Here is a 24,419-nt window from a genome sequence, read left to right as displayed (position 1 = left end):
GACATGATTACTTTCAATTTGAGTAGGTGGAATGCTTTATATGTTGAGGGTCCCTGAACTCAGAGCCAGAATCCTGCCCCCTTACCACCACACTTAACTGGATACCTATTTGCTGTTGGGCAAAAACACTTTGCATTTAAGCCTTGGATTAAGTAGGTTAAAAGATAGACAAACAAAATTTTGCCTTGTATTATTTAAACTGTAAGCACCTCATAAATATCCCTTATTGATGGACTTGAAATCCACCAACAGCCTAACATCAAATAGAATGGCCATTTTTTTTTAACATCTTTATTGGAGTATAATTGCTTTACAATGGTGTGTTAGTTTCTGCTTTATAACAAAGTGAATCAGTTATATATATACATATGTTCCCATATCTCTTCCCTCTTGCATCTCCCTCCCTCCCACCCTCCCTATCCCACCCCTCTAGGTGGTCACAAAGCACCGAGCTGATCTCCCTGTGCTATGCGGCTGCTTCCCACTAGCTATCTATTTTACATTTGGTAGTGTATATATGTCCATGCCACTCTCTCACTTCGTCCCAGCTTACCCTTCCCCCTCCCCATATCCTCAAGTCCATTCTCTAGTAGGTCTGCATATTTAATTCCCGTCTTGCCCCTAGGTTCTTCATGATCTTTTTTTTTTTTCTTAGATTCCATATATATGTGTTAGCATACGGTATTTGTTTTTCTCTTTCTGACTTACTTCACTCTGTATGACATACTTTAGGTCCATCCACCTCACTACAAATAACTCAATTTCGTTTCTTTTTAAGGCTGAGTAATATTCCATTGTATATATATATGTGCCACATCTTCTTTATCCATTCATCTGTTGATGGGCACTTAGGTGGCTTCCATGTCCTGGCTATTGTAAACAGAGCTGCAATGGACATTGTGGTACATGACTCTTTTTGAATTATGGTTTTCTCAGGGTATATGCCCAGTAGTGGGATTGCTGGGTCGTATGGTAGTTCTATTTGTAGTTTTTTAAGGAACATCCATACTGTTCTCCATAGTGGCTGTATCAATTTACATTCCCATCAACAGTGCAAAAGGGTTCCCTTTTCTCCACACCCTCTCCAGCATTTATTGTTTGTAGATTTTTTGATGATGGCCATTCTGACAGGTGTGAGATGATATCTCATTGTAGTTTTGATTTGCATTTCTCTAATGACTAATGATGTTGAGCATTCTTTCCTGTGTTTGCTGGCAATCTGTATATCTTCTTTGGAGAAATGTCTATTTAGGTCTGCTGCCCATTTTTGAATTGGGTTGATTGTTTTTTTGATACTGAGCTGCATGAGCTGCTTGTAAATTTTGGAGATTAATCCTTTGTCAGTTGCTTCATTTGCAAATATTTTCTCCCATTCTGAGGGTTGTCTTTTCGTCTGGTTTATGGTTCCCTTTGCTGTGCAAAAGCTTTTAAGTTTCATTAGGTCCCATTTGTTTATTTTTGTTTTTATTTCCATTTCTCTAGGAGGTGGGTCAAAAAGGATCTTGCTGTGATTTATGTCATGGAGTGTTCTGCCTATGTTTTCCTCTCAGAGTTTAATACTGTGTGGCTTTACATTTAGGTCTTTAATCCATTTTGAGTTCTTGCCTCCTTTATCAAAGATAAGGTGACCATATGTGTGTGGGTTTATCTCTGGGCTTTCTATCCTGTTCCGTTGATCTATATTTCTGTTTGTGTGCCAGTACCATACTGTCTTGATTACTGTAGATTTGTAGTATAGTCTGAAGTCAGGAAGCCTGATTCCTCCAGCTCTGTTTTTCTTTCTCAAGATTGCTTTGGCTATTTGGGGTCTATTGTGTTTCCATACACATTGTGAGATTTTTTGTTCTAGTTCTGTGAAAAATGCCAGTGGTAGTTTGATAGCGATTGCATTGAATCTGTAGATTGCTTTGGGTAGTATAGTCATTTTCACAGTGTTGATTCTTCCGATCCAAGAACATGGTATATCTCTCCATCTATTTGTATCATCTTTAATTTCTTTCATCAGTGTCTTATAATTTTCTGCATACTGGTCTTTTGTCTCCTTAGGTAGGTTTATTCTTAGATATTTTATTCTTTTTGTTGCAATGGTAAATGGGAGTGTTTTCTTAATTTCACTTTCAGATTTTTCATCATTAGTGTATAGGAATGCAAGAGATTTCTGTGCATGAATTTGGTATCCTGCTACTTTACCCAATTCATTGATTAGCTCTAGTAGTTTTCTGGTAGCATCTTTAGGATTCTCTATGTATAGTATCATGTCACCTGCAAACAGTGACAGCTTTACTTCTTCTTTTCTGATTTGGATTCCTTTTATTTCTTTTTCTTCTCTGATTGCTGTGGCTAAAACTTCCAAAACTATGTTGAATACTAGTGGTGAGAGTGGGCGACCTTTTCTTGTTCCTGATCTTAGTGGGATTGGTTTTACTTTTTCACCATTGAGGACGATGTTGGCTGTGGGTTTGTCATATATGGCCTTTATTATGTTGAGGTAAGTTCCCTCTATGCCTACTTTCTGGAGGGTTTTTATCATAAATCAGTGTTGAATTTTGTCAAAAGCTTTCTCTGCATCTATTGAGATGATCATATGGTTTTTCTCCCTCAATTTGTTAATATGGTGTATCACGTTGATTGATTTGCATATATTGAAGAATTCTTGCATTCCTGGGATAAACCCCACTTGATCATGGTGTATGATCCTTTTAATGTGCTATTGGATTCTATTTGCCAGTATTTTGTTGAGGATTTTTGCATCTATGTTCATCAGTGATATTGGCCTGTAGTTTTCTTTCTTTGTGACATCTTTGGTTTTGGTATCAGGGTGATGGTGGCCTCGTAGAATGAGTTTGGGAGTGTTCCTCCCTCTCTATATTTTGGAAGAGTTTGAGAAAGATCGGTGTTCGCTCTTCTCTAAATGTTTGATAGAATTCGCCTGTGAAGCCATCTGGTCCTGGGCTTTTGTTTGTTGGAAGATTTTTAATCACAGTTTCAGTTTCAGTGCTTGTGATTGGTCTGTTCATATTTTCTATTTCTTCCTGGTTCAGTCTTGGAAGGTTTTGCATTTCTAAGAATTTCTCCATTTCTTCCAGGTTGTCCATTTTATTGGCATCTAGTTGCTTGTAGTAATCTCTCATGATCCTTTGTGATTCTGCAGTGTCAGTTGTTACTTCTCCTTTTTCATTTCAAATTCTATTGATTTGAGTCTTCTCCCTTTTTTTCTTGATGAGACTGGCTAATGGTTTATCAATTTTGTTTATCTTCTCAAATAAGTAGGTTTTAGTTTTATTGGTCTCTGCTATAGTTCCCTTCGTTTCTTTATCATTTATTTCTGATCTGATCTTTATGATTTCTTTCCTTCTGCTAACTTTGGGTTTTTTTTTGTTCTTTCTCTAATTGCTTTAGGTGTAATGTTAGGTTGTTTATTTGAGATGTTTCTTGTTTCTTAAGGTAGGATTGTATTGCTGTAAACTTCCCTCTTAGAACTGCTTTTGCTGCATTCCATAGGTTTTGGGTCATCGTGTTTTCACTGTCATTTGTTTCTAGGTATTTTTTTATTTCCTCTTTGATTTCTTCAGTGATCTCTTGGTTATTAAGTAGTGTATTGTTTAGCCTCCATGTGTTTGTATTTTTTACAGATTTTTTCCTGTAATTGATATCCAGTCTCATAGTGTTGTTGTCGGAAAAGATACTTGATACAATTTAAATTTTCTTACATTTACCAAGGCTTGATTTGTGACCCAAGAAATGATCTATCCCGGAGAATGTTCCATGAGCACTTGAGAAGAAAGTGTATTCTGTTGTTTTTGGATGGAATGTCCTATAAATATCAATTAAGTCCATCTTGTTTAATGTGTCATTTAAAGCTTGTGTTTCCTTATTTATTTTCATTTTGGATGATCTGTCCATTGGTGAAACTGGGGTGTTAAAGTCCCCTACTATGATTGTGTTACTGTCAATTTCCCCTTTTTTGGCTCTTAGTATTCGCCTTATGTATTGAAGTGCTCCTATGTTGGGTCCATAAATATTTACAATTATTTTATCTTCTTCTTGGATTGATCCCTTGATCATTATGTAGTGTCCTTCTTTGTCTTTTGTAATAGTCTTTGTTTTAAAGTCTATTTTGTCTGATGCGAGAATTGCTACTCCAGCTTTCTTTTGATTTCCATTTGTATGGAATATCTTTTTCCATCCCCTCACTTTCAGTCTGTATGTCTCCCTAGGTCTGAAGTGGGTCTCTTATAGACAGCATATATGTGGGTCTTGTTTTTGTATCCTTTCAGTAAGCTTGTGTCTTTTGGTTGGAGCATTTAATCCATTTACATTTAGAGTAATTATTGATACGTATGTTTCTGTTACCATTCCTACTCTTGTGTTTCCTGCCTAGAGAAGTTCCTGTAGCAGTTGTTGTAAAGCTCTTTTGGTGGTGCTAAATTCTCTTAGCTTTTGCTTGTCTGTAAAGGATTTAATTTCTCTGTCAAATCTGAATGAGATCCTTGCTGGGTTGAGTAATCTTGGTTGTAGGTTTTTCCCCTTCATCACTTTAAATATGTCCTGCCACTCCCTTCTGGCTTGGAGAGTTTCTGCTGAAAGATCAGCTGTTAACCTTATGGGGATTCCCTTGTATGTTATTTGTTGTTTTTCCCTTGCTGCTTTTTAATATTTTTTCTTTGTATTTAATTTTTGATAGTTTGATTAATATGTGTCTTGGTGTGTTTCTTCTTGGATTTATCCTGTATGGGACTCTCTGTGCTTCCTGGACTTGATTAACTATTTCCTTTCCCATAATAGGGAAGTTTTAACTATAATCTCTTCAAATATTTTCTCAGTCCCTTTCTTTTTCTCTTCTTCTCCTGGGACCCCTATAATTCGAATGTTGGTGTGTTTAATGTTGTCCCAGAGGTCTCTGAGATTGTCCTCAATTCTTTTCGTTTTATTTTCTTTATTCTGCTCTGCAGTAGTTATTTCCAGTATTTCATCTTCCACGTCACTTATCCATTTTTCTGCCTCAGTTATTCTGCTATTGATCCCTTCTAGAGAATTTTTAATTTCACTTATTGTGTGGTTCATCACTGTTTGTTTGCTCTTTAGTTCTTCTAGGTCCTTGTTAAACGTTTCTTGTATTTTCTCCATTCTATTTCCAAGATTTTGGATCATCTTTACTATCATTATTCTGAATTCTTTTTCAGGTAGACTGCCTGTTCCCTTTTCATTTGTTAGGTCTGGTGGGTTTTTACCTTGCTCCTTCATCTGCTGTGTGTTTTTCTGTCTTCTTATTTTGCTTAACTTACTGTGTTTGGGGTCTCCTTTTTGCAGTCTGCAGGTTCGTAGTTCCCGTTGTTTTTGGTGTCTGTCCCCAGTGGCTAAGGTTGGTTCAGTGGGTTGTGTAGGCTTCCTGGTGGAGGGGACTAGTGCCTGTTTTCTGGTGGATGAGGATGGATCTTGTCTTTCTGGTGGGCAGGTCCACGTCTGGTGGTGTGTTTTGGGGTGTCTGTGGCCTTATTATGATTTTAGGCAGCCTCTGTGCTAATGGGTGGGGTTGTGTTCCTGCCTTGTTAGTTGTTTGGCATAGGGTGTCCAGCACTGTAGCTTGCTGGTCATTGAGTGGAGCTGGGTCTTGGTGTTGAGATTTAGATCTCTGGGAGATTTTCGCTGTTTGTATTACATAGAGCTGGCAGGTCTCTGTTGGACCAATGTCCTGAACCTGGCTCTCCCACCTCAGAGGCACAGCCCTGACGCCTTGCTGGAGCACCAAGAGCCTGTCATCCACACGGCTCAGAATAAAAGTGAGGGGAAAAAAAGAAAGAAAGAAGAAGATAAAATAAAATAAAGTTATTAAAATAAAAAAAAGTTATTAAAAAAGTATTTTTAAGTAATAAAAAAAAGAAAGAAGAGAGCAACCAAACCAAAAAACAAATCCACCAATGATAACAAGCGCTAAAAATTATACTAAACCAAACAAAACAAAACAGAAAAAACCAGACAGACAGAACCCTAGGACAAATGGTAAAAGCAAACTATACAGACAAAATCACACACAGAAGCATACACATACACACTCACAAAAAAAGAAAAAGGGAAAAATATATATATATATCGTTGCTCCCAAAGTCCACCTCCTCAATTTGAAATGATTCGTTGTCTATTCAGTTATTCCACAGATGCAGGGTACATCAAGTTGATTGTGGAGCTTTAATCCGCTGCTCCTGAGGCTGCTGGGAGCGATTTCCCTTTCTCTTCTTTGTTCGCACAGCTCCCGGGGTTCAGCTTTGGATTTGGCCCCGCCTCTGCGTGTAGGTCGCTGGAGGGCGTCTGTTCTTCGCTCATACAGGACGGGGTTAAAGGAGCAGCTGATTCGAAGGCTCTGGCTCACTCAGGCCGGGGGGAGGGAGGGGCATGGAGTGCGGGGTGAGCCTGCGGCCACAGAGGCCAGTGTGATGTTGCACCAGCCTGAGGCACGCCATGTGTTCTTCCGGGGAAGTTGTCCCTGGATCCCGGGACCCTGGCAGGGGCGGGCTGCACAGGCTCCCCGGAAGGGGGGTGTGGAGAGTGACCTGTGCTCGCACACAGGCTTCTTGGTGGCGGCAGCAGCAGCCTTAGCGTCTCATGCCCATCTCTGGGGTCCGCGCTGTTAGCCGCGGCTCACGCCCGTCTCTGGGGCTCATTTAGGTGGCGCTCTGAATCCCCTCTCCTCCTGCACCCGGAAACAATGGTCTCTTGCCTCTTCAGCAGCTCCAAACTTTTTCCCGGACTCCCTCCCGCTAGCTGTGGCACACTAACCCCTTCAGGCTGTGTTCACGCTGCCAACCCCAGTCCTGTCCCTGGGATCTGACCTCCGAAGCCCAAGCCTCTCGGGCTGGTGAGTGCCGGTCGGCCCTGATCCTCTGTGCGGGAATCTCTCCGCTTTGCCCTCTGCACCCCTGTTGCTGTGCTCTCCTCTGCGGCTCCGAAGCTTCCCCCCCTCCAACCCCCGTCTCCGGGGCTTCTAGTGTGTGGAAACCTTTCCTCCTTCACAGCTCCCTCCCACTGGTGCGGGTCCCGTCCCTATCCTTTTGTCTCTGTTTATTCTTTTTTCTTTTGCCCTACCCAGGTACGTGCAGAGGTTCTTGCCTTTTGAGAGGTCTGAGGTCTTCTGCCAGCGTTCAGTAGGTGTTCTGTAGGAGTTGTTCCACGTGTAGATGTATTTCTGATGTATCTGTGGGGAGGGAGGTGATCTCCGCGTCTTACTCCTCCACCGTCTTGAAGCTCCTCCCCAAAACGGCCATTTTTTACTGCACATTTTCTACTACCTCTGAGACACGTGACACTTGATTTTCTTGCATTTGTTTTTTCCCTTGACATCACATTTTCCCTCCTTTCCCGAACTACTCTGTTCTTCACTGGCTTTTCCCCTAAATCCTCAAGATTCTATTAGACCAATTCTTTTCGCACTTTGTGGTCTCATCTCCTCCATAGATTTCATTAATAATATACAGATTATATACTTTGCTAATTTGTGGCCAGACATCTTTACCCAAGGCTAAAACACACCTTTCCAGCCCCACCCAATGCCACTTTTCCTCTTCACTTTGCTGCTTATAAGCAAACCACCATTCTTTTAGGTATCTCTACGCAAAACCGAGGCCCAGACTCTGCTCACTCTTCCCCACATCCCAATCCAAACTTGAGAGTCAAAAGTATAAAGAAGGTAAATAGAGGCAGGGTCGCAGCACAGCTGAGAGCAGAACCCCGGATGCCACCAACAGTGGAGAGATGGCCTGAAGAGGAGGAGACGGTGGGGGAGAAAGGGAGGAAGCCATCTACAGGATGCGAGAAGCAGGAGAGAGTGGGGTTAGTGTACCCAAGGGAGGAGAAATGGGGGTAGTCAACAGGTGGGAGGGATGCAGAGAGAAAGGCTGAGGCTGCCAATAGGCGACTGAAACTTCTATGTCCTCAGTGGGGCCATTTTCAGCTCACTGGTGGCAGTTCAGGAAGACAGACTGCAGAATTCAGAGTAAATGGATGTAAGGACAGGGAATATTAAGTACAAGCTCTTCTTTCTAGCAGAGAAGGGAAGAAACAGAGAGAGTGATAGCCAATAAGGAAGGTTGGGTGTTCTGTAATATTTCTGCTTTAGAATTAAATAGACTTGCACATACCAATAAGCTAAGTTGACATCTTACCTTAAATATCTAGATCCTTCCTCACCATCTATCTAAAGTCTCTTGAGGGACTTCCCTGGTGGCGCAGTGGATAAGAATCCGCCTGCCAATGCAGGGGACACGGGTTCAATCCCTGGTCCGGGAAGATCCCACATGTTGCGGAGCAACTAAGCCCATGCGCCACAACTACTGAGCCTGCGCTCTAGGGCCCACGAGCCACAACTACTGAGCCCACGTGCCTAGAGCCTGTGCTCCACAACAAGAGAAGCCACCACAATGAGAAGCCCGTGCACACACCGCAACGAAGAGTAGCCCCCGCTCACCACGACTAGAGAAAGCCCGCGCGCAGCAACAAAGACCCAGCACAACCAAAAAAAAAAAAAATTAAATTAAATCTTAATAATAATAATGTCTCTTGATCCTTCAAGACCCAATTCTACCCCAATTTCTTCTAAGCAGCCTTTTCTGACCACCTTAATTGGAAGAGTCCTCCATTCTCTGTCCTGGGGGTGTTTACTGCCTTTACTGTGTGTGTTTCCTTCTTGCCACCTCTTCTGTGCCCTTCTAAGTAAATCAGGTTTCAGATAGGAGAGGAAGGAGCTCAGTCTTTGCTTTGTAGCATCTCATCGTGAGTTCAAAACGCTATTGGGAGTTCTTTTTCACATCCACGATATAAGCATGTTGCTGACCCTTCAAGGGACTCTATTATAGCTTTTGAGAATTTATAAATTCATCTGCTTACCAAACAGATAAACACACTGCAGTTCTCAACAGATGATCTTACTTTTTTTCTAAAGAGTTCTTAGCCTAGCTTACTGATGGAATACTTCCCCCATCCCAGCCCTAAAAATGTATAGGTTTGCTCTTACATTTAGATAAAGGTAGCATGTATCATGCAAATTTTATTTATCAGCACGTGCTGTATAGTATATTAACATAGTTAATAGTATTTAACATTAATAGTATATTAACACTACTCAAAAATTTGCATTTTAAAAAGTAAGTCTAAATGCACTTGGAAACTGAGATTATCTAATATTCTCCCTTATTCCAAGTCTAAACAACAAATTGAATAATTCTAGAGTAGCAACCAAATGATATCGTTACTTGTTTATCCAAGTTTCAAGTTTCTGTTTCAGATGATGTAATAAGTCACTTACTGATACTTACCTGATTGTAATCATTTTTCTTTCTCTATCAGGTAAGTAGCATTTTTTCATTTTTATAATATTAGAAGGGTATTGGAATCGTTCCGAGTTGATAAAAAAGAGGGGCTGAGGAATTCTGGAATATACTTCATCAGCCACTGGAAACATCCATGCATCCAGGGCGATACCGCACCTGATCAAAGAAGTCTGGTTACACACTGGCCCAGATACAGGAATGTCTAATAATGCAAGGATTCAGAGACACACAGCACACCAGATCATTATGGGTTATCTCACTGAGCTGAAGAGGTATTATACTTCACTGTGGGAAAGGGATATGATTAGCTTTATAAGGTAGCAAACTTGTAATTATACAATCATTTTCTTTAGGAGGCATTTAAGAATTGCAACCTTTAGAAAGACATAATATTTAAAATTTTTTTATTCATTTTTTGTCATCTTTCAAGATAAATTTTAAAATATTATAAGTACTATTCTTCAAAATTGGGGGGTATCTGAAAAAATACAGTACATGCACTATTGCCCCTGTGTTTCTAGTCCTTCTGGACACTGTCGTGTACTCATTATACTTCTTTCAGAGTAACAGTTAGACCCATTCCTCACCTGGAAGAGTGTCTGGGTGTTGAAGAAAAGCCTATGGAGTATATCGTTTGAAAATGAAATGTAATTAATTTTCTTTTTAAAAGTAAGTTATCCTATGTTTCTTAGCCTTTTGGACACTCTATTTTATGTGCTAAATGGAGGAAAGAAGAGAATCCCCTTACGTTGAAACAGATTTTAAGAAATGTGAGATGAAGTTTCACAGATGATCCTACCCTCTTTCTACATGGTTGGTTCTACATGGTCTCATCAATCTGGGATAAAATGGTTCAAGAAAGAAAATATTTCTTCAAGTTAGAAGACTGGGGGCCTGACTTCCACCCACATAACTATGTAATTTTAGCCCACACTTCATCTTAAGGATGAAAAAAATTAATTAAAAAATGCCCTACCTATTGGGGAAGTCTAGAAAATAGTATAAGATGACAGTATTTTTATTACAATTATTATGTCACAGATAATACGTATATATAAAGCTAAACTTCCAAATGAAAATAATAAGCGCTTGAGCAGATGAATAATAACGAGGAAAAATATGGAGAGATGCGAAGAGTTTTCAGTAGCAAGAGACGTAGTTGGTTTCTGTTGAGGAAAATTCATACGGAGGACTTTACGGAGGCAAAAGAACAAACTTGTGAATTCCGAAGGATCTCTTCCTCACTAAAAATTTGATAAATTCTATCTCACGTGTGTTATCACTCCCCCCGCTTCCAAACACTGAGACTCATTCTCTTACCTGAATCTCTGGTCTTCACTAAGACTCTGAATAACTGTGGCTGCACCAAAAGAATGTCCAATAACCGCTATTTTATCCCTGTCGATGGAGTCCTATGTGAAAAAGCATGATGTAAGTTCATCAGTATCTTGCAGGTTGTTCGGAGGATAGGCAGTGATTTTGTGAATTATAAACTTATCTTTTCACAGGCATGGTTAAGTACCTTGGTTTCTTAGAAAAGAAATATATATACACATACATACATTCACGAGCACCCACACACCCACATACACATATTTAAACATATGCACATATATGTACATATACATGCATGCTTACCTATATATACACAAAGACACGCACATAGTTGTTGAGCATTTCTAAGAGTTCAGAGGTAAACTTCATGGCCTTCTTCTTCACCCACACTTCAAGCATCAACATCATTGCTGATTTCTCCCCCTCCCCCCTCCATGTTTATTAGTTTGTTCACTCCCTGAGTATCGATTGAGCACCTGCTCTGTGCCAGGCATTATAGTTCATTTTCCATGAGCTCCCAGTCTATTAGGGAAGGAGCGACGGATACACGATGCAGATGCAGTAGGGTCGTACCATGGAGCACATATGATAGACAGCCAGACCAGTCCAGGGTGGGCAGTGAGGCCCAAGAAAGCTTCATGGCCGAGGTAATACCCGACTTGAGTTGACGATTAAGCAGGACTGAGTCAGGAAGATGGGGTGTCAGACCAAGGGGACAACACATCCATAGGTATGGAGACAGGAGAGTGGCTAGCCGAGGGACACAAACGCTTCACTGTGTCTGGAGGACATACCATCATCTTAGTGCCCTGTGCTTTCCTACACTCCACCCCCCTACACACACGTTTGAGTCTTCATTCACGCGGTCCACTCTGATATCCTTCCACCCCACCCCAATATTTTGTCTAAAACTTTTCACCAGCGTTTCAAGATCAAGCTCAAAAACATGCAGGAACTGCCCAAGAAATTACAATACTTCCACTGGTTGTATTAAGTTGAAACATATGAAATTTGCCATTTTTGTAGATCAACGCTGGGGTGGCAATTTCATATGTAGTTCAACCTGATGTGTTCCTCACTGTTGGAATATTTTGCAGGTACTTTTTTTTTGTAGCCCTTTATCATATTGTATCTTGTATTACAGCAGTAAGACAGACAAAAATGTGAGCAATAAAGAAGTCTAGGCCGGGGGGAAATGGCTTTTTTTTTAAGCTCACCTTCATCTGTTCCACGTCAAACTCTAAATCTAATACATTCTTCTCTGGTCTCCCGCGATCTATGTCCAGAATCAAATCGAGAGCTTGAGAACACTCCTTTGCTCGTTGCAGTACCTAATATGACGATTAGAAGAAGGAAATGGCAAAGAAAAGAGTTGTAACACTTAAAGCTTGTGCAGAGGGGGCAGGTGGAAAAAATACGCGGTTGCTTATAAACTGGAAATGACTTTGAGATTAGTGATTAGAACACAGCCTAGCATGACGACCCAGGCACCAGCTTTACAGGTAGTTATGGCTTGGTCCAAATCCTGACTCTGTTGCTTACCCACTGTGTGACCTCAGATGATTTACTTAACCTCTCTGAACTTCCATTTATTGTATAATAATGCCTCAGTGAATGTGGGTGGGATTAAATGCAATAACATATATAAAAAGCACCCACTATAAAGCCTGGTACTGAGGTGGAAAGCAATGTGCTTTATTTCACTTGATCTTCCTCAAAGCCCCATGTGAAAGATACTGTTAATATTCATTATTTCGTAACGGATCAAACATGGAAGCAAAGCAAAAAGAATAAGTAACTTGTTCAAGATCACTCCACTGCGAGGTGATGGTGCCAGGATTCAAACATAGAAAGTTGCATTCTAAGGCCTGGACTCTTAATGCTATTCTATACCACCTCTGTGAAAAGTAGTCTTTACTTCTAATGCAAAAGGATTCTGAATATTCACTGTCATCTCCTAGGATTTTTATGTTGGTCTTTGTTTTTACTATGATCCAGATATTTCATTAAGGGCATTTGATTACTCAGAGAATCCTCTGACAGATCTTTTGGGGATGGGAAGTAAGGAGATCTAGGAGCACGGTCTGCCATATGTAAAATTAAACGAACAAATGTCATCATTTTGCCTATGCTTTTTGGTCACCATGCCACCTCTCTTCTTCTTGCAACATACCTGCTCGTTTCGTAGAGGAAACTCCTCCTCCCCTCGTTTTAGGGTTCTAAGATAAAGCCAAGTCTGGTTTCCTATTTCTGCAGCAGACTGGTCCTTGAAATAGTAAGTCGCAGATGCAGAGCCATCTCTACAATACAAACAGAATCAATTACTTACGCTTGCTCTTTCTCTCCATCTCACCTGTGTTCCTCATCCCCAGCCGTGACTCTTTCTGACTCCCTTTCTTGCACTCTACCTTTTTTTAAATCAAAGAAGCCCCCAAGGGAGTTCTAAGAAAAAGACATGGTTGCCTGTGAACAACCCATTCCATCTTCACAATTCTGGGAGGCTGCGGTGTTGAAAACTCTCCTGGAATCAAATCCCAGTGCTGTCACTTGCTAGCTGTGTGGTTTGGGGCAAATTACTTACCCTTCCTCAGCTTCATTCTCTGCCTCCTTGAAACAGTGGTAATGATAACCGTCTTAAAGCATTGTTATGAAGATTAAATGAGATGGTCTGTGAACACGGCACTCAATAAACATTCTAGAAATGTTAGCTATTTTTTTTACATACTTGACAATCTAGCTCAGTCTCCTTTTTTGTTCATCATGTAACCATAGTTGACAATCCTATCAGCACTTTTCATAAACCTGTATGAAAGGTAGAGCTCAGCCACATACCAGGTGACGTACCTGTGTTCTATGGCAGCAACTATAAACCCGTGAGATGCCAGGTCAATACCAATAGCAGAATAAATTGTCCTTCAAAACAAAAAGAGGGAAGCGTTCAACTACCAGTCATGATTACAAGGGGTCCACAAATAAACGTAGGAATATGGAGGTAATTATGCCCCTGTAGTAGTGCCCTGGGGTAAAGCAGAGAGCTGTGGTGCTCAAAGGGGGCTGATTTTACCACTCAGGGGATATTTGACAATGTCTGGAGGGGTTTTCATTATCATGAGTAGGGGGAGGGTGTTACTGGCATCTAGTGGATAGAGGGATGCTGCTAAAACCATCCTATGATGCACAAGGCTACATTCCACAAGAAATTATCCAGTCCAAAGCATCAGTGGTACCAAGGCTGAGAAACACTGGTGCAGTGATGATAAATATTGCCTTCGAGAATTTGTGTTTTTTTTTAACTTTTTATTTTATATTGGAGTATAGTTGATTAACAATGTTGTGAGAGTTTCAGGTGTACAGCAAGGTGGTTCAGTTATACATATTCATGTATCTATTCTTTTTCAAATATTTTTCCTATTTAGGCTGTTATATAATATTGAGCAGAGTTCCCTGTGCTATACAGTAGATCCTTGTTGGTTATCCGTTTTAAGTAGAGCAGTGTGTACGTGTCAATCCCAAACTGAGAGTTCTGGGTTTTAATCTTGCGTCTGCCACTTACCAGCTATACGACTTTAGGTAATTACATTACTGCATTTCTGTCCTCATCTGTAGAATGGGGACAGATAATAAAGCCTTTGCTTTAGAATAGTGATAAGGTTTTGATAAGATAATACATAGTGCAGGAAGGCGGTACAATGCGATGCTTAAGAGAACAGGACCTACACTCTGACCACTGCAGGTGATTGTATCCTAGTTCCCTCACTTATTAGCTCTCTACCTTGGATAAGTCACTTATCTTTTCTCTGCCTTAGTGCTATCTGTAGAAGGGTGATGTTATAAGATTATGGTACCTGGTCGGGTTACTGTAAGGATTAAGTAAGTTACACAGTTTCAGTGCTTATAACCGTGTCTGCAACAGGGGAAATACCGAACACACGTTAGCTGTTATGTAAATGACTGGACAGGGTGAGATGCTTAAAGGATCATGTGCTAATTAGCAACTACATTCAGAATCCCTGCCACATCTTTGCTCGGCACAATCTTTTCTCCTATCATGTATTCAATAGGAAATGGCCATAAGGAACAAAAAGGAGGTAGGCACCATGTCTTGTACTCCTGACAACGCAGGACCAACTCAGGAAGGGAAAATCATCTAGTACAGGGATCAGCAAAACCTTTTCGGTAAAAAGCCAGAGAGTAATTGCTTCCAGCTCTGTGGGCCACACACTATGTGTCACAACTACTCAGCTCTGCTGTTATAGCACAAAAGTGGCAGAGACAATGGTGGAAATGAATGAGTGTGGCTGAGTTGCAATAAAACCTTATTTACAGAAGCAGGCAGCAGGCTGGAGCTGGCCCTCAGATTCTGAGATGACAACCACTGGTCTAGAAGGAATCAAATAACTAGCTGGACTACGATAATTTCTTATTGCAGATGCTACACAATTTCTTACCAGCTAAAAGCCACTCTTCTGAAAGTCTTATAATCCTCTGAGGGGGGAGACGGGGAGGCAGTTGAGAAGATGTAGGAAGAAAGTGGAGGGCGTGCGGTGGCCATGAAAATGTGCCACTCGTCGTGGCACAGAGATCACAGTTGACTAAAGACCCCTCGCAGATCCCACCCCTGTGGATCTGAGTGAAAGCTAGGCTTCCTGTGGGTCGGTCCCAGCGACTGGACATGGTGTGGGTTTAACGCAGGTCCTTTCCTGTGAGGTGCAGAGCTCCTCTGAGGAGCAGTTCTTTTTTTTTTTTAGCCTTCCACTGCACCACCAGGGAAGCCCTGAGGAGCAGTTCTTGGTCAAGCACTCCCTCCATTGGCCTGGCCCAATCTTTCTTAGAATTGTGCTGCGGTCTCGAGATGCTCCGTATCCAGTCCTTCTGTCTCCCATCTCCTTCCCAGGTGTCCAGCCTGCATCATGAAAGCTCTCCCCATCTTTTCTGCTTCTGCTCTTTCCCTTCTATCCTCCATGGGCATTTTGTAATACACGTCTTTCACCGCTAATCTAGTCATGGTGGCTGTTTCTCGGAGGACCTGAACTAATACGATGAATGATTTTGAGTGTGTAAATACTATAATATAGAAAGACAACAACCCAAAATGGGACAGCCTGTCTTCTCTGTTGTGAAGCTGGTCTCCATGGGCTGGAGGCAGGAAAAAACAGGGCTATAGGACCGATCAACAGATCCCAGCTAATTCCTGAGGAACGCCAAGTCCTCCAGGACAGGGGACAGCCTGACACTCCATAATCTGCTGTCCCTCTTCTGGGGGAAAACTGCATTCAGTCATTTGTCCCTAGAAGCTAAAGTCGTTCAACCTCTGAGACTTTACCTGAATGCTCCAAGACCATGAGAAAAAATAATGAGTGGGTATTTCTCCCCAGTCCTCAGAGGGGAATTCCAGGCTGCAGGAGTTGTCATTGAACCTAGACAGCAGTGGGAGACTGTAATTAGTGTTTTTTCTGACTTGAGTGTTGCTATTTAATTTAACATATCTCCTTAGTATAAAATTCTGACCCATGGAATTCATGTTTTTATGCATTAATAGTAAATTCATTAAAAAAGTCTCCCACTAGATACCACCAACCGAGGGCCTGAACTATGTGTTTTTCCTAGGACCGTAGCCAGCTCTGAACTTGAGGTGAGACATTTTCCTACTTAGAAGTGTATTCGGGAAGGCCGTTCCTTATGATTAATCCCAGGTTTGGGCAAAACTTCAGAGGGAATGTTCTGAAACTAAACTACCAGTAAACCTCAGGAATATTACACTGAGATCCAGAATCTTCAGATCGGAGAATCATCTCATTCTAACTTGATCAAAATCAAGAGGAAGGTGGAAAGACCTTCGACTGCACGCTTAGATGTAGCTTTGGAGGAAGCTCTGCCACTTACTAGCTACTGACCTTGGGCAAGTCAAGAGAACTCTCTGAGCCTCAGACTCCTATAAAATGAGGGAAATGATATCTATCTCAGGGGGGTTTTGTCAGAGTCATATTTAAGTAGGAAAATGTAAAGCACATCTATCCAGTCACATAGCAAAGGGCTCAAAAAAATGGAAGAGGTTGTCTCTTCTTCCTTCACTTCTCACGTGTTATTGTGATCATTATCATCAATTATTTGTGTTTCACTTTCACATCAATACGATGGAGATGTGGTCATGAAGACTGCATGTGATGATTGCTATGGAAGTGACTTATAAGTTATTCAGCATCGTAAAGATGCGTAGTGATAATATTTTCATCATTTCTCTTATAAATTGACTCTTAAGAAAACTCCAACGAGATGTTTAAAATGAAGGCCAAAAGTTGTAGGTATTTTTGAGGGGGAAATTTGAAGACATGGTTAACATCAACCCAACAGTAGTGTCTGGTCCAACAGATAAGGAAGGACAACTCAATATTAGTGAAATATAGACATATTAAGTGATGAATGCACATCAGATTGTCTTAGTGAGAGAGGCTGGCCGCTTGGAGGTCGGTGATGGGAATGAGAGTAGTTTCCTCATTTATGACATGTAAGAAATTAGCTTTCACTCCTTTGTTTAGGATCTGGAGAGTTATGGAGGCTTCTGTTTTCTTCCTCTCTTCACCCAACTGTAGAAAGCACTTTAGCGCAGAGCATAGAAGGTAGTAGTCACATCAGCCCAGCTGCTGGTCTCACCACATGACTGCCTCCAAGAATATGTAAGAAGCAAAAATCAGGCCAGCCACAGAGAGATGTTAAAGCCAGCCTGAAAGTCTGATACCTTCACTCCCTCCACGCACCCCATTGTATTCAGAATAGACAAAACGAGAACCCTTGATTCTCTGATAGTTACCTGGCCTTTTAAGAAATACTTTGTCATCTTAGGAGATGTCTTAGGACTGGAGACAATCTACTTTGGTCTTTCACTGCCTGAAACTCCTGCTATTTTCAAGCTTTTCTTATATTCTAGAGCCTAAAAGCAGAAGCAACACAAATCTTACCAAAGAATAAGCTCAAAATTTTGCCCATAAGCCAGTGTGTTCCAAGAAATTTACTAAGACCAAAAAAATATTCTTTGTTTGGGATCCAAAGGGTGTCACAGTGACCATGATCTTGGGATGGATAATACAAACGCAAGAAGGTGCCCTGTAGAGGAAAGAAGTTAATGTACTTTTAGTCAAGTTGCTTCTTAAACATGTTCTAACAGCTATTTTGCATATTTAATTAGCGGGGACCCAAATACTTCTATTGCGCAAGAGGTCCAGAGAGCTTTTTAAGTTGCCGTAGTGACTGAATGCAGTCAAAAGGAAGAGAAATAGAACAACAGTATGCTTTTTGAGTGAAAAGAAAGTATGAGCAGCCTGGTTTCAGCCAGCAAAGAAGGGGAAAAAAAGAGTTTATAGTTAATCCGATGAGAGCAACGAATTGGGGAATGAATTAAACTGCCAAAGGCTTCCCAGGAGACCATACAAATGGCAAGATAAGTCTTTCTCAGGTGAGGGCAAGGTCAGGTTTCAAAACCTTCTCATGGGCCATAGCCACAGTCAATATTAGAATATAAGGATAAGTGGTATTAATCAAATCACTACCTTATTCGTGTAATCAAACATCAAGTCTGTACAACCGACGGAATAAGATCCATTTCCTCTGGGGATTTTAGTTTGGCCAAACATTGCAGCAGCCATCAGAGCTTGTAGTTTTTTGAACCACGCTGGAAAACAGGTCAATATTATTTCACTTGTCAGCCGTTACACCCCAGACTTTATTACACAAAGAAACTCCAAGAGAAGCAAGGGACTACCCATAGTTTCCTGCCTCCATTTCTTTACTAATTAGTAAAATACACAAATAATTATTGAGCGCCTGCTGTATGCAAAGTACTGTGTGGGGAAAACGATGGCGGTCGACATAGCCCTTTTCCTAAGATGTTGAGGATCAGCTCCCAATCCTTCCAGCTTTGCCCTTACCTTCTACTCCTATCCAGAGCATATTAGAGACCACTTCCCAAATCTGCTTTTCCTAAACATGAACTCTATCCACCTTTCAGATTTGGGCTCACGACTTCCCACTGGAAGCCTTCCTATTGGAACAGCAAAGCCTATGGTCCAGAATGAAACTAAATGACCATCTCCCAACTCCCCCTCTTCATCTTCCAAACACACAGCATGCAACTCCGGAATTCCCTAGCTTGGGGATCCCAAGCCAGAAACCTGGGAATCATGCTACTCTCCTAACCCTTTCTCCTCTATCCCCTACATCCAACCAAGTTCCAATCTCTAACATTTGTTTTTAGCTTAGGATTCTCTCTCCAATGTATCCTTACCCCATTAGCTCAACTGTCTCAGTTACACCTTAACTGTTCTTGACCGGACAGTCGCCATCTCTCCCAAGTGTCCTATTCACCTTGGATCCTGACTCCTTCAACTGCATCTTTCACACAACTCCTGGAGTGATTTAAAGCATGAATCTCACCAGGCAACTCTTCAAATCCTTCAATGCTTTCCTATCATCACCAGGAATTTTTTCTTGAAGGGGGAATGTACTGGAATCTTTCTGGAAGGCAGTTTGTAGGTTATATTTAAATCTACACATGGCTTCCAGCGTGGGGTGGCTTATCTTTCCAGTGTTTGGGGGTTGAAGCTCGTAGAGGTTCACAGGTACACAAGTTAAATCCCAAGTTCCCGGGCACTGTAAGAAAGACCCTCCATGATCTGGAGGTCCACTGGCTCCTCCTCTTCTGCTGCTTTTTCCTTTGTTATCTCCCTCCCTGTGCTCCAGAACTGCTGAGTGGCGCACGGGGCTGTTCCATGCGTCTACACCTTAGTAAATGCTGTTCCCTGCGCTTGAAATCCCCATGGCAAACTCCTATTCGACCTTTAATATCTTGATCTTCTCTGAAGCCTGCCCTGACCACCACCCCAGACTTAATCGTTTCATCCTCAGTATCAAATCAATTCCCTGTATATATTTTTATCTTTCTTCCTATCATATTAGAGTAAAATCATGTGTCTGCACACTCTGTCTCCCAAGGCTATTTTGTAAGAGCTGCATCCATATCTTTGTATCCTCACATCTTTAACACAATGTCTAGCATATAAGCGGTGCTCAAAAAATATCTGTGAAAATGAGTTAAACTAAGCTTTTCGCTGTCACTGGGTCTCTTTTGTTTCTGCTAAATGCTTGACTGCATATATATATATATATATATATATATATTTAAATAATTAATTAATTTTTGGCTGCATTGTGTCTTTGTTGCTGCACGCGGGCTTTCTCTAGTTGCGGCGAGCAGGGGCTACTCTTTGTTATGGCGCGCGGGCTTCTCATTGCAGTGGCTTCTCTTATTGTGGAGCACGGGCTTTAGGTGCACAGGCTTCAGCGGTTGTGGCATGTGGGTTCAGTAGTTGTGGCACACAGGCTTAGTTGCTCCGCAGCATGTGGGATCTTCCCAGACCAGGGCTTGAACCTGTGTCCCCTGCATTGGCAAGTGGACTCTTAACCACTGTGCCACCAGGAAAGGCCCATGGCCTCTATTCTTTTACCCACCCACTCTTGAAACATTTTCTCTCTCTGGTGCCAAAACCCTTTAACACACCTGCAGTTTCACCTGTTCCCCTTTCTAACCCCCAATCAAGTCCTCATGTAATTTCAGGATGGTGAGTCCATATATCAGTGTATCTGGATTCAGTTTTCTAGATTCAGCTTGCCTGCTCCTTTCCTTCTGTTGGACTGTGAGAGGTGTATTCCAGGACATCTGACCCCTGAAAAGGTCTCAGGAAACTTTGAGCTGACCCAGGTTTGAGTGTAGGCCTCCAGGGCCCTGTGGCTGGTGAGTGCCAGGGAGGCTGCAGAAAAGGTTCACCAAACAACAAGGTCCTACTGTACAGCACAGGGAGCTGTATTCAATATCCTGTGATAAACCATAATGGAAAAGAATATGAAAAAGAATGTATATGTATAACTGAGTCACTTTGCTGTACAGCAGAAATTAAACACAACATTGTAAATAAACTATACTTCAATAAAATAAACAAGAAAGAAAAAGAAAGAAAGAAAGAAAGAAGGAAAGAGAAAGAAAGAAAGAAAGAAAGGAAGAAAGAAGGAAAGAAAGAAAAGAAAGAAAGAAAGAAAAAGAAAGAAAAGGTTCACCAGCCCGCAGCCAATCTGGTCATGGTCCTAGATTTCCCATTCTCTAACCAACTATCAGCACTCATCATGAAGGAAGATGCAGGGAAGAGACTTGCCAGGTTGAATGGCCACTCTGTAGATGATATAGTTTTGTGGTTCAGAACTTACAAATGTCACTTCCTGTTTTTCTTCAACTCTATTTTAATAGGAGCATTAGAACCTATGGTATGCTGTTAATCTTATTATACATTTTTGGTGATGTTCATTTATCAAATAGTCCTGATGTTCATTCCTGGGGTTGGAGATGGAATGTACACGTGCTAGGAAAATGACATTCTCTTATATGGCTTTATGTCCTCCATTAGCGAATGGGATATCTCTAGCCGTGTTTACAAACTTTTTGGCTGCATGATCATATTTTCTATGTATTCATTTATTAAGAATGATACAAATAATCATCTATTATTTTCATCTTTTATTGAATAAACTATTTCTAATAATTTTAAATTTATTTATGCATAATTTTAAAAGTATTTATGCATTCATTTTTGAGTATTTCAAATGAATGGGGCATTGGGCCCCAGGCTGGGATGACAAAGATGAATCAAGCATGTCCTCAAGTTTCTGACTGTCCAGTAACAGCTTTCCAGTGATTTTCAGACATGGGGGAATAGAGAACATGTTTTGAAATTCCCACTCTGTACCGATAAAAAGCACATGAGGCAAATGTCTCCTAGGTAAGAATTTGCTCGTCATGTAAGATGTTACCTGTTTTCAACATACAGATAAGGGAATGGGAGAATTAATTTAACCTTGAGAATTAATTTAACCTCCTTGAGCTTGACTACAAACCCTCTGTCTTAGTCACCAGTGTATTACGCACACCTCAGTTCTCTGATAAGTATTGTTGCATGAATGGACCTGTGAGATATGATGCCATTTCCTATGCAAACATAGATAGAAGATCTGGTCCCTGTTCTGCTGTTGCAATCATTTCCCCAACTATGAAGCAGGGCCAGATTTGTAAGGCACTGGTTATGAAAGATCTTTGGTAAAAGTCACAGTAAGGAGTCACCCGTCAAGACCGCACAACTAGATCCAGGGCTGCCCTATCTCCCCAGGTGCGTGCGTCTGTGGTACAGACAGTATGGCACCTTGCAGAGGCCGCTGATGCTGCTCACCTGAGGAGACTAGATAGAGAAGTTCATGCATCCCAACCCTCTGGGATTAGCAGGAATTCACAAAGCACCAGAAGGAATCGCTTTTCAATCAAGGTTATTCTAGGTGACAGGAGATGTCCCTGTCTAGAGATGGCTGTCCCATTCCAGCCGCCACTCCTGGGCTTGACTAAGCCTCCCCCTCTTCTCCTTCCCTCCACCCTGCAAAGTAAGAAAGAGCAAGGGATGCACATCCATGCTCATCTGGAGCTCCGAGTGCCTACTGGTCCCTGCTCCTGTCTGTCATTAGATAGAAAAGATGGTCCCCCTCTGGATCCCAAACTCTAAATCGCCATCTTCTCACACACTCCACCATCAACCAGGACTTCACCTGTTGATCAAGACTCCTGCCTCTCCTTCACCTTCGTGGGGGCAGGTTTGGGGTTGCCTCTGAAGGCACTTCAGGGGAAGTGTGTTACTGCACGGAGAGGGCGTGAGTCAGGGCAATGAGGTATAGAAGGGGCGGTGTAGACCTTCTCTACGGTGACTGCACGCTGAGGTTCCAGCTTGTCTGAAAAGGCCTCATCCTAGGCTGTCCTGCAGTCCTGATGTTGAAGAAGAAGGCACTCCTCTAGTTTCATTAAGAAGAGGAAAGAGTGAGGCCCTCCCCCCTCCCCCGGGAGAACTGAGGATCTCATCTTCATCAGAATCTTCTTAGAAGTCCACACGTGCAACTTCCCTGGGACCACTTCGAGTCTGGCAACAGGTCAGTGGCTCAAGCCCTTGAACAAATATACCTCTTACCTGATGATTCAATATAGGCAACAGGATTTAGGTCTTGCCAGTAAAAGGGATGAACCAGCGTGAGGCAGGTGCAGAGGCAGAAAAGCGCGTGCAGTTTGGGTGGCAACATCTTGGAAGCTGAGCAGCCGTTTCAGCTTAACCTTCTTCAAGGCAGATGATTAAAAGGAAAAAAAAGACATGCAACAACGAGGACTTAAATAGGCTAACCTATCAGTGAGATTAAAGGACTAGCAACATGATTCCGTGTGTTATAAAGGGAGAAGACATTTGGGAAAAAACAGCACATGCATTTTCTAGAATGGGTTTTTGGGAGGTACTAGGGTGTCAGAGTTCTTGGTCATGCTGGATTGCAGAGCCCAGAAATAACACTTTTAGGTTATAATATTAGGTTTTCGGCCACTAGTTCCCTAACTTTGTAGCAGTCTAGTGTGGTTAGAAAGAAGAGCATCAAACTATAATAATTTTATCACATGTCATAATCATAATCATATCCAAGGGCATGTCTAGCTCATAGTAAACCCTCAGTATGTTTTGGCTAACGTTTCCATCATGTTTGTAAAATAATCATGTTGCAGCAGCTGGGTGTGTTTTTGGTGCTGATGATGTTATATTTTGGGGGATCTCTATAACCCTGCTACGCCTGAGAGCCTCCCAAAGGCAGGGGGCAGATCTTACTTGCTGTCCCAAGTGCCTAACAGGGGTCCTGGCATGCAGCTTGTGTGGGAGAAATGTCGGTAGCACTGATGAATACAACTGGACTTGTGATGATAATAAATTATATTACAGGGAGGCTCTTTGCTAACAGCAAAAACTATCTTGTATTTGTGAATCACTTTTCCCCTTGAAAATTTCTCCCCTCTTTTTGGGGTGATGGAAATGGTCCAAGCCATCACCATCTCATTCTTGAATTTTGCAATAACCTGTCACTGGTCTCCCCGAACCCTATGGTCAATTCCCAATGTAGCAGCCAGAGTGATCATGCCATTCCTCGTGCTCAAAGCCCCCAAATGGCTTCACATGACACAGAGCAGAAGCCACAGATCTTAAAGTAACATATAAGGCTCTGCAGCCTGTACTCAACAGACTCCTGAGCAGACATCCCAGCCTCTCCTGCACACTCACCCACATCCTCACTGCAACTACACGTCTTCCTTGCCATCCAGCAAACATTTCAGGCCCCGCCTTGTCCCATCTTGGGATCTGTACCTGTGTTCCTCTTCTAGGAAGGCTCTTTGCCCTGACACCCAAATAACCGGCTCCCTCACTCCTAGGTTTTTGCTTCCATGTTACCTTCTCAGTGAGGCTTTCCCTGACCAGTTTAAAATTACAATCTACCCCCCAACACATACACCAATAAGTGCCCTGTTTCCCCAACTGCTTTATTTTTCTGCATAATATTATCACCAATAGAGATTCTCTGGATTACTTGTTAATTGTTTATCTTCCTCTTCCAGAAAGTCAGTTCTGTGAGCGTAGGGAATTGGGGCTGGGTTTTTTGTTGTTGTTGTTGTTTTTCCCTGCTGTATTCCCAGGACCTACAACAGTGCCCGGCACAGAGTAGGCACCAGTAAATGCCTGCTGCATGGATAAATTCTGAATCCTGGTAGTTTCTAACACATCGGTTACTCACATAAACTGAGCCATGTTTAATGATCCATGTGGGTGTTTGTCCCACTGATACGAATGGGGTACTAACTAGCTGGCATGGTTATTCTGCAGG

The 24,419-nt window shown here is 41.8% G+C and overlaps 1 protein-coding gene across 4 annotated transcripts in view; it reads right to left on the bottom strand.

Annotated features, from left to right (window-relative positions):
* Positions 1-24,419, bottom strand: part of PLA2G7 (phospholipase A2 group VII) — a 34,400-nt gene that overhangs the window by 1,358 nt on the left and 8,623 nt on the right. For 2 of the 4 annotated variants that reach the window (XM_082663199.1, XM_082663198.1), the window contains exons 2-9: positions 18,200-18,321; positions 17,612-17,756; positions 15,979-16,072; positions 13,500-13,568; positions 12,829-12,955; positions 11,873-11,986; positions 10,641-10,732; positions 9,306-9,476 (exon numbers count right to left, since the gene is read on the bottom strand). In XM_082663199.1, the coding sequence (XP_082519325.1) occupies positions 9,306-9,476; positions 10,641-10,732; positions 11,873-11,986; positions 12,829-12,955; positions 13,500-13,568; positions 15,979-16,072; positions 17,612-17,756; positions 18,200-18,295 (908 nt within the window). In that variant the 5' untranslated portion in view covers positions 18,296-18,321. Of the gene's footprint in view, positions 1-9,305; positions 9,477-10,640; positions 10,733-11,872; positions 11,987-12,828; positions 12,956-13,499; positions 13,569-15,978; positions 16,073-17,611; positions 17,757-18,199; positions 18,322-22,699; positions 22,843-24,419 lie in introns of all 4 variants that reach the window. The other 2 variants (XM_082663197.1, XM_082663200.1) reach the window with 2 other exon arrangements.

Source organism: Grampus griseus (genome assembly GCF_964374135.1).
Source record: "Grampus griseus genome assembly, chromosome: 10".
Lineage (NCBI taxonomy): Eukaryota > Metazoa > Chordata > Mammalia > Artiodactyla > Delphinidae > Grampus > Grampus griseus.
The sequence above is the reverse complement of the archived record's forward strand: the minus strand, read 5'-3'. Positions and strand labels throughout refer to the sequence as shown.